General features: G+C 42.2%; 1 protein-coding gene across 2 annotated transcripts in view; it reads left to right on the forward strand.

Moving 5' to 3' along the window:
- LOC124136466 (probable ATP-dependent RNA helicase DDX49) overlaps positions 1 to 12,232 on the forward strand; it is a 144,718-nt gene extending 132,486 nt beyond the window's left edge. The window contains exons 12-13 of one of the 2 annotated variants that reach the window (XR_006861374.2): positions 10,624 to 11,496; positions 11,707 to 12,232. Coding sequence is in view for 1 of the 2 variants with exons in the window: in XM_046502387.2 (XP_046358343.1) it covers positions 10,624 to 10,725 (102 nt within the window). In the remaining variant the exon portion in view is untranslated. Of the gene's footprint in view, positions 1 to 10,623 lie in introns of both variants that reach the window. The other variant, XM_046502387.2, reaches the window with a different exon arrangement.
- Positions 12,233 to 12,592: the final 360 nt, after the last annotated feature.

Here is a 12,592-nt window from a genome sequence, read left to right on the forward strand (position 1 = left end):
GACCATGGTCAAGGTGCAAAGGTCAAATCAGAATGGGTACATGTATATGTGTTACTGTTACCAGGAAATTATTTCCCAACCAACTGCAACATAAATGTTAATTTATATTTTTGTTTGCGCAGCAGTTACATTCTTATCAGCACTCCCATTCCAGTTAGTATCAATATATCTGAGATCTGTATTACATCGGCAGTACAGCTGTTTTATTCACTTGTCAATACTAACTGCCATTTATTTAATCTCGCAGGTTCCTGATGTTTTTGTGCTATTTATAACTTTCAAGTATTCATCTCTGGAGCATGCTATTGGTTTGCCAATGCTATTTTTAATCTATCGAAAGTATGCATGCACTGTCTGCATGTATATTAAAGCCAAGTCACATGAGCACTTCCTTCCTCTGTTAATCTTACAACTGGATTTAACTCCCACCCTCCCTTCCCTTGTATTAGGGCTGAGTGGGTTGCTAAGGGGGGATTTATAGTCCTTTCCATATCAGTATAACGTGGAATGGACTAAAGATCCCCCAAAGTAGTGGTAGTACGCCACAGCTTGGATGGTCCGGGTCCACAACCCCAGGACTTACACATCCCAGGGATAATCCTGGGTTCATGATCTAGAACAAACAACATATCCCACGAGACCGTCCAGGTCCACGACCCAGGGCAACTCGTCTTGATGCTTTTGGTCCTACTACTGCTTCCTGGTTCATGACCTCCGCACGGTTCATGACTGCTGCATTATTATGCAACAGAGTCAGCCCCACATCACCAATGTATACACAAAGAAGAACAAAATTATGCACACCCTAATATAATTTGTTATTGTTTGGTCCCAATATTTGTAACAGTCATGAAAGATATAATTACGCAAGAATTACGTTTTCTCGAGATGATGTAATCAGTCATGCGTGACGAAAGCACACGTGCCATGCATGGTATGCCCGTGCATCATGCTACCCTCGAGTATCTCTTAAAGCAGTATATCCAAACGTTAAAATTGCTTTCTTAAGCTCGGGTTTAAACAGTTATTCCATGACATTGTGTGACCATGGCACGAAGGATATTATCAAACGCCACAAGATGGCAAATAATTGGCATGCATAATGCAGGAATGTCTTGTAATGCCATTGGTTGGAATTTGGGGTATCATCACACTGTCGTAAGCCGTTTAGTCGAGAAACATGTTCATCCCGGTGATGTATAGGACCGTCCCAGATCCGGAAGACCTCCTGTGACGACACATCATGAAGACAGGGACCATCCTCGTCTCATACGCCGAGAACCCTTTTTAACAAGTACTTGTCTGAAACAGCTGGGTTGCCCAATCATCGTTTCAGCACCATAACAGTCAGTAACCAGCTGAAAGCAGCAGGACTGAGGGCTAGACGAGAGATCCCTTGTTGAGAGATCACCACAAAGCTGCTTGTTTAGCATGGTGTATTGTGCGACATAACTGGAATCTGAGAACATGGAGACAGATGCATTGGTCAGACGTAAGTCGCTTTCTGCTCCACGTCACTGATGGAAGAACGAGAGTTTGGAGGTACCGGATCACGGCCTACACCCCCAGGAACATGAAACCAATTGTTGCATACAGCAGGGGCTCGGTAATGGTTTGGGGGGTATCTCTCATGATTGCAGGTTGTATTTAAGGGGCAACTTAACAGGGGCTCAGTACATCCAGGACGTTTTGAGGCCAGTCGTCGTTCCTCATTTTGATGACCCCCCTCTTGCTACACGACCTCAGTACATGGATGACAATGCCAGGCCTCATCGTTTGCATGCAGTCATGGATTACATGAGGGCCAATGCAATAACGACTCTACCCTAGCCAGCAATGAGCCCAAATTTGAAACCCCTTGTACATGTTTGGGATATTCTGGGGCAGCACATACAGGCACAAGATCCTCCTGTACAAGATTTACGCCAATTGGAAGCAACATTGCATCAGGAGTGGTTGTTGTTGACCCATCAACAGATCCAACGTCTGACTAGAGGTATGAGACGTAGGGATGAATGCATCATCTGGGCACGTGGCGGTTATAACCGCTTCTGATCTGTTTCACATGTCATGTCAAGTAGAGACTTTAAGGAACATTTTCACATGAATCATCAAACGTAACTCGTTTACTTAATCCTGCAGCTCCATACTTTTTTTTAGGTATTGTCTAAGGTCAAAAAACAGTAGCTGTGTTACCATGATGTTTTTGTCAGTAAATTTCAATCACAACTCACCAATATCTTCTTTATTTGTTGTCAAATGTTTGTTCTATCGGATCACATTGGTATCACCCAGCTCCAGTGGTCAGTCATCCCATGCCATGATTTTTGCCATTTGTCATTGTTCAGAAATAATGGTGTGCTTAACTTTTTTCTTTGTTTATATATCCTGTTAATAAATATTTATATGTATTACCGTGCTATGTTGTTGCGGCACAAAGTACAACTTCAGCATGACTAAAACACTGTGATTTGATATTAGGAAATAAATTAGTTCAACATATTTGGATACTATTTCTCTAACCTGTCACTCGTACAATGGAAAATATTGTGTTGATTGCCACGAAACAACATGGTTGTGTTCAAGCAGTGCACACAGGCAATAGGTTGTGATGAAATATATATCTGTGGAAGGTTATTTGATTAATTCCATTTGAAAAATTATGTATTTGGTCACCATTTTGTGAAGTAGACAAGAGTAAAAGTAATTAATCTTGAACTTGAGTAGCATGTTTATGTTTGTTGGTACCTGTGAGCACTTTTCACCATGTTCTAAGATACCTGGCCTATTTGTCTGTGTGTAAGTACGCATTCCAAGTATTGTTTTCTAAGCGACCTTGTCCTCATGGGACAATGGAGACAATGCTATACATCTCATTGATACATTTGAAACCTCGTGCTCATGTGCTTGGTTCCAAATTGAAATAAGAGGTATCTAATCTGTGTGTCTCATTATTATGATATTCAATTTTGTTGATTTTGTTAGATTTTAATGTTAGTTATTGGTATTTAAGCCGAAATATCAATGCTGACAGCAACTTTGTTTTTGAAACTGTTCCACCCCTTCCCAAACCTCTGCTCATGCTCAGCCAATTTACCAATATTTTCCTCTGTTTGCGACTGTCAATAGCAACAGTATTTGCCGTAGCACATTATGTGGTAGTTTTCACACTGTAAAAAGTGGATATCTTCAGTTTATGTAGTTTACTAGAAGACTAAGTAGAGATTTTCATCTGTGTTATAGCTGGAGAGGATTAGTTTACCTAAGAATGTAGTTGCGATGTGGTAAACATTGTGGGAAGCAAGATGGCATGTCCTCATTCAGCTTGGGGGCACTTGAAGATCGTTGGAGATCCTCCCTTATGCTGGAAGTGCTGATCTTTTAAGATTTGCAGATGACTCTAGATGCCCCCAGTATGCTAATCTCCCACAACATGATTTCTTTAGGATTTTGGAATCATTGAAGAATTTGAAAGTGGGAAAGCAGCCAGGAAGATAGTGGCTGCACTGACTATGCTTAATTCAGTGAGAAGTACCATTCTAGGCCACAGGAAGACAACCCCAGGCCTTCCCCAGTGTCTGATGTTCCATCCTATACAGATGCCACGCCTCTACTGTCTATGAGTCTCTTTACAAACATTTTGAAACAACAGCAAGAGATCATGCAGGCCATGCTTCAAGACAGACGAAAATAATGTTTTTTGACTAATATCGATATCCCAAAAGCCTGAAAGCAAACATCTTTTCTACAATATGCCATTTACGATGACAGAATTTAAAATCCATGAATGTCGATGAGGCACGGTGACAAGCAACCAACCAGTTTCTGACAGATTCGTAAAGAAATCAGTAAAGATGATCAACATGTGATCCTAACAGAGATAATCAAGAATGGATGGCCTCAGACTTTGCATAATGGTCGTTCCTTGAGTAGCATCAAGGAATTTTGGAGTTTCCCAGATGAACTGACTGTGGATGGCGGAATCATCTATAATGGTGACAAAACTGTCATTCCAGTGTCCATGAGAAAGGAGATGTTAGAAAGGATACATACAGGCCATTTGGGAATTGTGAAGTGTAAGGATAGAGTCTGTGATGTCATATTCTGGCCACGAATGACAGTTGACAATGAAATAATTGTGGCACTTGTCAACAGAACAGAATGAAACAGTGCAAGGAACCAATGATACCTAGTGATATTCCTGCTCTCTACCATGGCAGTTTGTGGCAACTGATTTGTTCCAACTGAATGGACTTCATTATATTGTTGTAGTTGATTACTACAGTTGATACATTGAGATTGCTCTACTGTCAAGCACAAAGTCAACAATTGTCATACCTCACGTGAAATAGATATTTGCTTGACATTGTGTACCCTACAGAATTGTGTCTGATCATGGGCCGCAGTATGCCTCAGTGGAATTCAGACAATTTCTTCAAAAGTGGAAGGTTGAACATATAACCACCTCACCCTTAAATCCACAGGCAATGGTCTTGTTGACAAGTCTGTATAGATGGTGACGTGACCATTACTCAAGGCTAAGCAGAGTGGTGATGATCCCTATTGATCCCTACTTGCTTACCACAACACTCCATTAAGTAAGATTGGATCTTCTACACAGCTACTTATGGATAGACATTTCAGGACTGACTAACCCTGCAATCCAGATTTACTGAAACCAGAAGTCATCAGTTGTGATAGTGTGCACAACACAAAAGAGGATTATAAAATGAGTCAAAAACATTACAATGACAGATCATCGCATCCAATTGGGCAGTATTTAAGCCATCAAGAAATGAGTAATTCAGACTGTAACAGTTAATTTGTGATAAATATATTATCATCAGACTGACATTTAATTTAATTTCAAGTTTTGGCAGTGTCTTATGGCCAGAAGATTTGGGCCATATAGGGAATGGACATGGATGTTTTTCTCTTTCAGTTAGTGATTGGAACTTATAAAAAAGAGGGGATGTAATATATTCATTCAAGGTCTTACACTCAGCATCCAACACTGTCAAGCCAGCTTGATACGATATAATGCAAAGCCATTATGCTGAGCACATGTGCAGCAGACCTGTGAAGATCCGGGCTGGGATAGGTCTTCATCAGGCCATGCTTGTCGTCAAGAGGCGACTAACGGGATCGGGTGGTCCGGCATGCTGACTTGGTTGATGCATATCATCATATCCCAATTGCGTGGATATCATGATATCAGTTTCTGGATTGTCTGGTCCAGACTGGATTATTTACATATAGCTGGAATAATGCTGAGTGTGGTGTTAAACAAACCAAAACACATGTGCAGCAACAGCTAGTTCAAGTAGAAACAGAACTCCCACTGAAACTAAGAAGAGAGCAGGCAATATTACCTTTCTGGGCAGTAACATCAAACCCATTCGTCAAAACATGGCAAGACAAAGACATCAGAAAGTCACTAAGAAGAAAGAAAACCCAACCCTACCATGATCAGTAGCAATCATGAAATTTCAAACTACCTGGGACAGCCCAAATATACACTGATGGATCCAAGAATCCCATCAACAGCACTAATGGTTACAGGATCCATGTCCATAGCTCCAAACCCAAGCACAACAGATTCACCTCCATGATGGTCAATTCAATTGAAGACAATTCATCATCCACTTAAACTCATACCAGAAGCAAATGCAGTTATCCTGTCAGACCAAGTGGAGATACAGCCTATTCCCTTAAACAAACGAGAGATAAAAAGCAAAAGCAAAGCCTCCATAGCCCAAAGATGGCAAGCCCAATGGGATGCAAGTATGATGGGGTGATAGCTATGCAAAATTCAACCCACAGTCCACCAAAAGTCATACTCTTATTAAAGATAAGTTGAAGTAGCCATCTCAGACCTCAGACCTCAGGTCACAAAAAGTACTTGACAAGGTATGCCCTTCTTGCAATCACCTGAAATCCATTGCTCACTTGCAGTTAGATCTGCTGTCTGTCGATCTTCTAAAGCGAAGATATGCAATAACAAAGACCAAACTAGCTCTATTTCTGACAGATGGTCAGAACATATGAATAGAGGTGCAAAAGAAATAGAGGTTATCACGCAAGTGTGTTTGGTGAAGCTAAATATCCTGTGGTAGGAATAAACATTGTATATAGCAAGCCTTTATGAGCTAAATACACAGTGTGTATTCTAATACAGGATATTTACCATCCCCAAACACACAAGCGTGATAACCTCTTTATCATATAATGTCATTCTTTAATTCTGTGCTAGAAAAATCTCTTCCCATCTCTCAAAAACATTACCTACACATTGCAAGTTTTCCTGGAATGTGTGCATTAATATGTATTACATATGAAGGTAAGTGATGTGTCGGTCAGACAGTGACAACAGTCAATATAGTTCCAAGTGAGACATGTTACTCATACAGTGGTGTAACTACATTTATAAACCTATCATGGTGTTGTAACCATCTCCCAGACGACCTTTCTTTTGTAGTAAGACCACTCAGCAGGTTTTACGATTGCTCCTCAGGTTTTACAATTGCTCCCCAGGTTTTACAATTGCAATTGTAAAACCTGGGGAGCAATTGTAAAACCTGGGGAGCGATTAGAATTTTCATCAATTAACTTACTTTGAGTAAGAATAGGTGAGTGGGTTGGGGAAATCCAGGATTAGATCTTATCGTTCATGCCTTGCGGGTGGATGGTTTTGAGATCGAATATCCATTTAAGTTCAATGGACCGGGGTCTACCGTTGACATCACCACCACTAATGTAAATGACGGCCCAACAAGGCCAAAAATCCCAACCCCACCGGGAGAAGGACAACCGGGCGCACCACCTTATAGTGCGCACAATACCACCGGCAAGCCACCATACGGCCCGACCACTAGCACGGTAAAATCCCCAGATTCTCACAGGGACGCACCACCGGAATCGCCGCCATATAGCCCGGCGCTGATACTTCCCCCACCATTCACAAAATGGAGGGAGTACTTAGATGACCCCAACGTCATCTTAGATACCGAATTCTGGTCTGTCTACAGACCACAAAACAGAGAAGACATGGCCAAGCCATCCTTCTCTAACAATAGACCTAATAGGCCAAATATCCGGCCTAACGGTCCCATTAATAAATTATAATTGGGTCTACAAAACAAAAGGTTTGTTCTGTTTTATGGTCCATCCACCATTGGCAACTCCATAATCGACATTGGGACCACATCCAGTCCCAATAAATATACATTCAACAAATCCCAGGCACCTTGGCTACGACCACTGCGATATGAACACATACACAACACAACAATAAATTTCGAAACTAGAATTTATTGAAGCGATTGTAAAATCATGACAATCGATAACCCATCTGTACTCATGCCGCCACCACCGGTCCACCGGTCCACCGGTACGCCGACCTATCGGTCCACCGGTCTTGACTATACCATTCACGACCCACCGATGGCAACTAGCTCCACCGGTCCACCGGCACACCCCTGCCGATGGACTATCCCGGTAATGCATCTGGAACACAAAATGTATATAAGGAGCCCCCCCACCCCATATACAACAGTCTGATGAGAGCATACCAGCTCGAAACTAGTCACAAAGATTGCTCTTGGGTTTTAGCCCCAAACCATTTATTATTTACTTTGAGTAAGGAAAATATCGTCATCGTCAGACATCCTCTCTTGTGAACAGTCAACGACACAATGCCATGTGGTACGACGCACGCAGTTCTTTCTGCACGTACAGCCCTCTTCTGCACGTGCAGTCCGCGATAACAACTGTTATAAAGCGTGTCTCGTTATACCATGCTTATTTGCGACCCGTATACCGCGTAAATATAAGCTCCAAAAATGACATAGATTAATGGATAGCGGTTTATAAGTTGGACAAACCATTCCACCTCAGGAATGGTATGATTGTATAACCGCATCCTCAGCTTTTCTGTGCCTACCCGGTTATACAATCATACCATTCCTTCGGTGTCATGGTTTCTCCATTACATAGGTACTACAAATTGCCTACACAAATTGTTTCAACTTGCCTTTTGCGGCAACCCATAGGTCTGTCTGCTTGAGTAACTGCCCTTTATCAAAGGAAGCTACTCTATCCCTAGCCTATGAGATGTCTTGTTTATTTAGAGTCTGTCTGTCTGTCTGTCCTGTCCTACCATTACAAAGTGATTTGATGTTCACGCAGTGTCAAAACCAAACAAGGTAACAATTCAGACATATTTCTGCCAAATCAAACTGTTTTTGTTTGGGTCATTTTTCCAAGCGGCAGAAGTTTACAAGCACAGATATTGAAACTAATCCTACTAGACTAGTGTCCTCCCTAAATTTTCGCAAGTTGCCAAATGGCTCAGCTACATCACAGTTAGATACTGATTTTCAGTATATTTGACTATTCTTTTGATAATCATAGCAATTATCCCAGTAGTTTGTCCAGATTCCCGATGGTTAATTCTGACTCGATTGCCAAAAGACAAGGGCAACGTCATGTTTGTTTGTAAACACTGAAAGTAGTCCCTACTTGACCTTTGTTATTTGCATCTCTATACGCCTATGACCCCAATGGATACTGTCTTTATCTGTTGTTTTTATCTTGCCGAGAAACCTACCCATTATATGATAAATCCTTTTACATGTAATTTCAAAATATAAAAAATTACATACATGCGCTCCAGAGAGAGGCAGGTCAGTCAAAAGGCAGAAGGCGACCACTTGTACACGTAAAGTGATGACTAAAGTGTCTACAGACTTGATCTCACAATCTAAGGAACATGCTCCGTCCTCAGGAAGTCTTTGTATGCACCATTGTTCATTGTATTTGTTACCTTTTTATATATACTGCAAAAGAAACGTCACCATGGAAAGATGTATGAGAAACCTTATTTGTCCAAACACCTTAAACATACTTTGAGACATATTAAATGGATGAAACTTGGCAAAACTGATCATCAAGGTTGAAATTAAAGTGTCAAATGTTCTTAAAGTGAAAGTCTCTGAGAAAATGGCATCACAAGTCAGGATCTCGTGTGTCCGCCATGTGCATTGATGACTGCTGTGCATCATCGATACATGGAATGGATGAGGCGGTTGATGAAGGCCATAGGCACGTGAGCCCACACTCTGAGGAAAGCCTGCAAAGTTCAGCTGCAGTTGTCGGCCTTGGTCGGACGTCATGCAGCCATCTTTGAATCTCGTCCCACAGGTGCTCAATGGGATTTAAATTGGGACTGAGGGCAGGCCACTGTATGGTTCTGATGCCATTCTGCTGGAGGAAGTCTCTTGTTGCTCTCGCAGTGTGGGCACAGACGTTATCATGCTGAAACTTGTGGTTGCAGTGACGTGCCAAATGAGGTATGGCGTGTGGTCTCAAGACTTGATCAATGTACTGAGCTGCTGTGACACCATTGCCTCTCCCTGGACCAATGTTCTGGAAGACCACAGGGCCAACCCTCTGTGCAAGACCAATTCAACCCCACACCATGATGCTCGGACCAGCCCACGAGTCTCTCTCAACAACACAAGCATCCAAATAACATTCCCCATGGCGTCTCCAGACTCTCTCCCTGCCATCTGCTGTTGAGATACAGTAACAGCTCTCATCTGAGAAGGGGACTCTTCGCCAATGCTGATGCTGTGTTGCCCACTGAAGACGGTCCTGACAATGATGTGGTGTCAGAATGGGTCCTGTGACAGTGGAGGTGTCTGCTCGTCAATCGTTGATGCACAGTGTCCGCACTAATGTGTCGCTGGTGTGTCCCCATTGTCTGTCGAGCAGTTTCCGCAGCAGTAACTAAGTGATCTTGAAGATGCTGTCGCACAATCTGACGATCCTGGCGTCGAGTGGTCACCATTGGTCTTCCACTACGTGGTCGGTCATCTGTAGTGTTGGTGGTCTGGTACCGTTGCTGGAGCCTGTATATTATCCTTACATGGACTTGAAATGCATTGGCTACTTGCCGGGCGGTTTGACTAGCTGGCAATTGTCTAAGGGCTTGGTGTCGCTGATTTCTTGTCAATCTTGGCAATGTGGTTGCAATTCAATAACAAATGAATGCTATCCGATCTGGGTGGATTTTTATAGGGCAAGAAATGGGGGAACGCATGTGCATTTCAATTTGCACGGAACTCGCGTGGTTACCATGGCCGTTGCCGTGATGCGTTTGGGCAATCGGTTTTATTGCTTTGTTTTTTTATCATCAAATTTCATTTTTCCAGACAAGGTAATGTTAAATTTTAGAAACTTTGACAAAAATTACCCAGATATTTAAATGACAACTTTTCATGCAATGTTACTTGGGGTATTGTTTCTTTTGCGGTTCAGTTATATGATGTTCATGTCAATGAAAATGTGTATATTGTACTAGTCATCTGTTGTCCTACCTTACTACCCTTTAGTCTTAACATGCTACAACACAGGATCTACAACACCAGCACAAATCTATAAGAAGGTGTATGAATGTATAAAACCAACTGAACAACTTGAAGATCACGATTTTTGGTTACAAGTACTGCAAATTAAAAAAATAGCTTGAAAAGCATTGAAACTTTATCTGAACACATATTTTAGTTGATTTTGGTGAACCTCAGCTATCACATGCTCATTTGTGTGTTGTTTGCTATTCAGGATCGAGAGGTTTCCCAGAAATTCAGGAAATTGGAACACAAGAACAAGAATTCAAGACAAAAGTCATTCATCAAGACATCAAAGGAGAAATCAGTAAAATAAAAATGCTTCTCATGAAACTGCTCCATTTTAAACATGAAAGTGTGATAATGGCTACTTCAAGTAGTTCTGCAGATCCCAACAGACTCTTCATTATAGATCAAATTTTGCAATCGTATCAACCTTTTGTGAAGTAGATTGATTTAAAGGTTTCATATTTGAAACAGTTTCATAGAATCAAGATGGATTCGGACACAATGACTGTTGAGTTATAACATTTTGCACACCAGGGCAAGTGAACTGATTGCAAAAGTATAAATACATTGTGACAAAAGCATTTGGGGCTGGCTCAGTTGGTTATGCAAGAAGACTGATGTTAATATTATACGTTGCTTGTAAAATTGGGACAATAAATTTATGATGAAATAATTTTGATTAGGGGCAGAAGAAAGAAACAAGCAGTTAATCTGGGATAGTGGGTAACAGGAGCTGAATGAAGCAGCTGTTGGACCGGGGATAGTGGGTAACAGGAGCTGAATGAAGCAGCTGTTGGACCCGGGACAGGAGCTGAATGAAGCAGCTGTTGGACCCGGGACAGGAGCTGAATGAAGCAGCTGTTGGACCGGGGATAGTGGGTAACAGGAGCTGAATGAAGCAGCTGTTGGACCGGGGATAGTGGGTAACAGGAGCTGAATGAAGAAGCTGTTAGACCTGGGATAGTGGGTAACAGGAGCAGAATGAAGCAGCTGTTGGACCGGGGATAGTGGGTAACAGGAGCAGAATGAAGCAGCTGTTGGACCCGGGATAGTGGGTAACAGGAGCAGAATGAAGCAGGTGTTAGACCTGGGATAGTGGGTAACAGGAGCTGAATGAAGCAGCTGTTGGACCCGGGATAGTGGGTAACAGGAGCAGAATAAAGCAGCTGTTGGACCCGGGATAGTTGGTAACAGGAGCTGAATGAAGCAGCTGTTAGACCTGGGATAGTGGGTAACAGGAGCAGAATGAAGCAGCTGTTGGGCCCGGGACAGGAGCTGAATGAAGCAGCTGTTGGACCCGGGACAGGAGCTGAATGAAGCAGCTGTTGGACCCGGGATAGTGGGTAACAGGAGCTGAATGAAGCAGCTGTTAGACCTGGGATAGTGGGTAACAGGAGCAGAATGAAGCAGCTGTTGGACCCGGGATAGTGGGTAACAGGAGCTGAATGAAGCAGCTGTTGGACCCGGGATAGTGGGTAACAGGTTGTTGACCTGAGTAGTGTACACTAGGTATGAAGATCACTCAAGGAAGCAGGACCTTGGACATCTGTACATGAAAGAGGACACATTGTGACACCTTCAAGGAAGTAAGGAGGAAGTCAGTTTAACAGTGGAGGAGCGACCTATGCAATGGTGAAGTGTGGAAAAGGTGCACTTGGTCACGCGACCTAACCTAGAGTCTGGTTTGACATCCATTGCACTGCACTTTTATCCATGAAGTATTATGGGAAAATGAAAGTGATTAGCTTGGGTATTATTATTAATATGCCAGACATGACACAAAATGAGTTGAATATGATAAATGCATACACAAATTTGACGTGTTTTTTTTTTGTTGCAACATCAATGCATGCCAAACAGTGGTGTCTGAGGTTATGCTGGAGTCAATAACTTCACATTCAAGGAAGCACCACTTTACTTGATGTGGGTACCTGTTGTTGCTCACACAATAATGTTAATATGTCGACAAAATTCAAACATGCCCAAATATATTTTATGAGACAAAGTCTCATTTGACATTTTTCCCCATTAATAAATGCCAGGTTGGTCAACTGCTTAACGTTTTCATACATTCACAGTGTGGACTTTTATGCTCACCTGATTGAAAGTCATGTGAGCTTACGTCATGGCTTGCTTTTCCAGTAGTGCTGATGGCGGTAAACATCTTAAACAGA

The sequence above is a fragment of the Haliotis rufescens genome, unplaced genomic scaffold, assembly GCF_023055435.1.
Source record: "Haliotis rufescens isolate VD_foot unplaced genomic scaffold, xgHalRufe1.0.p SCAF_1, whole genome shotgun sequence".
Lineage (NCBI taxonomy): Eukaryota > Metazoa > Mollusca > Gastropoda > Lepetellida > Haliotidae > Haliotis > Haliotis rufescens.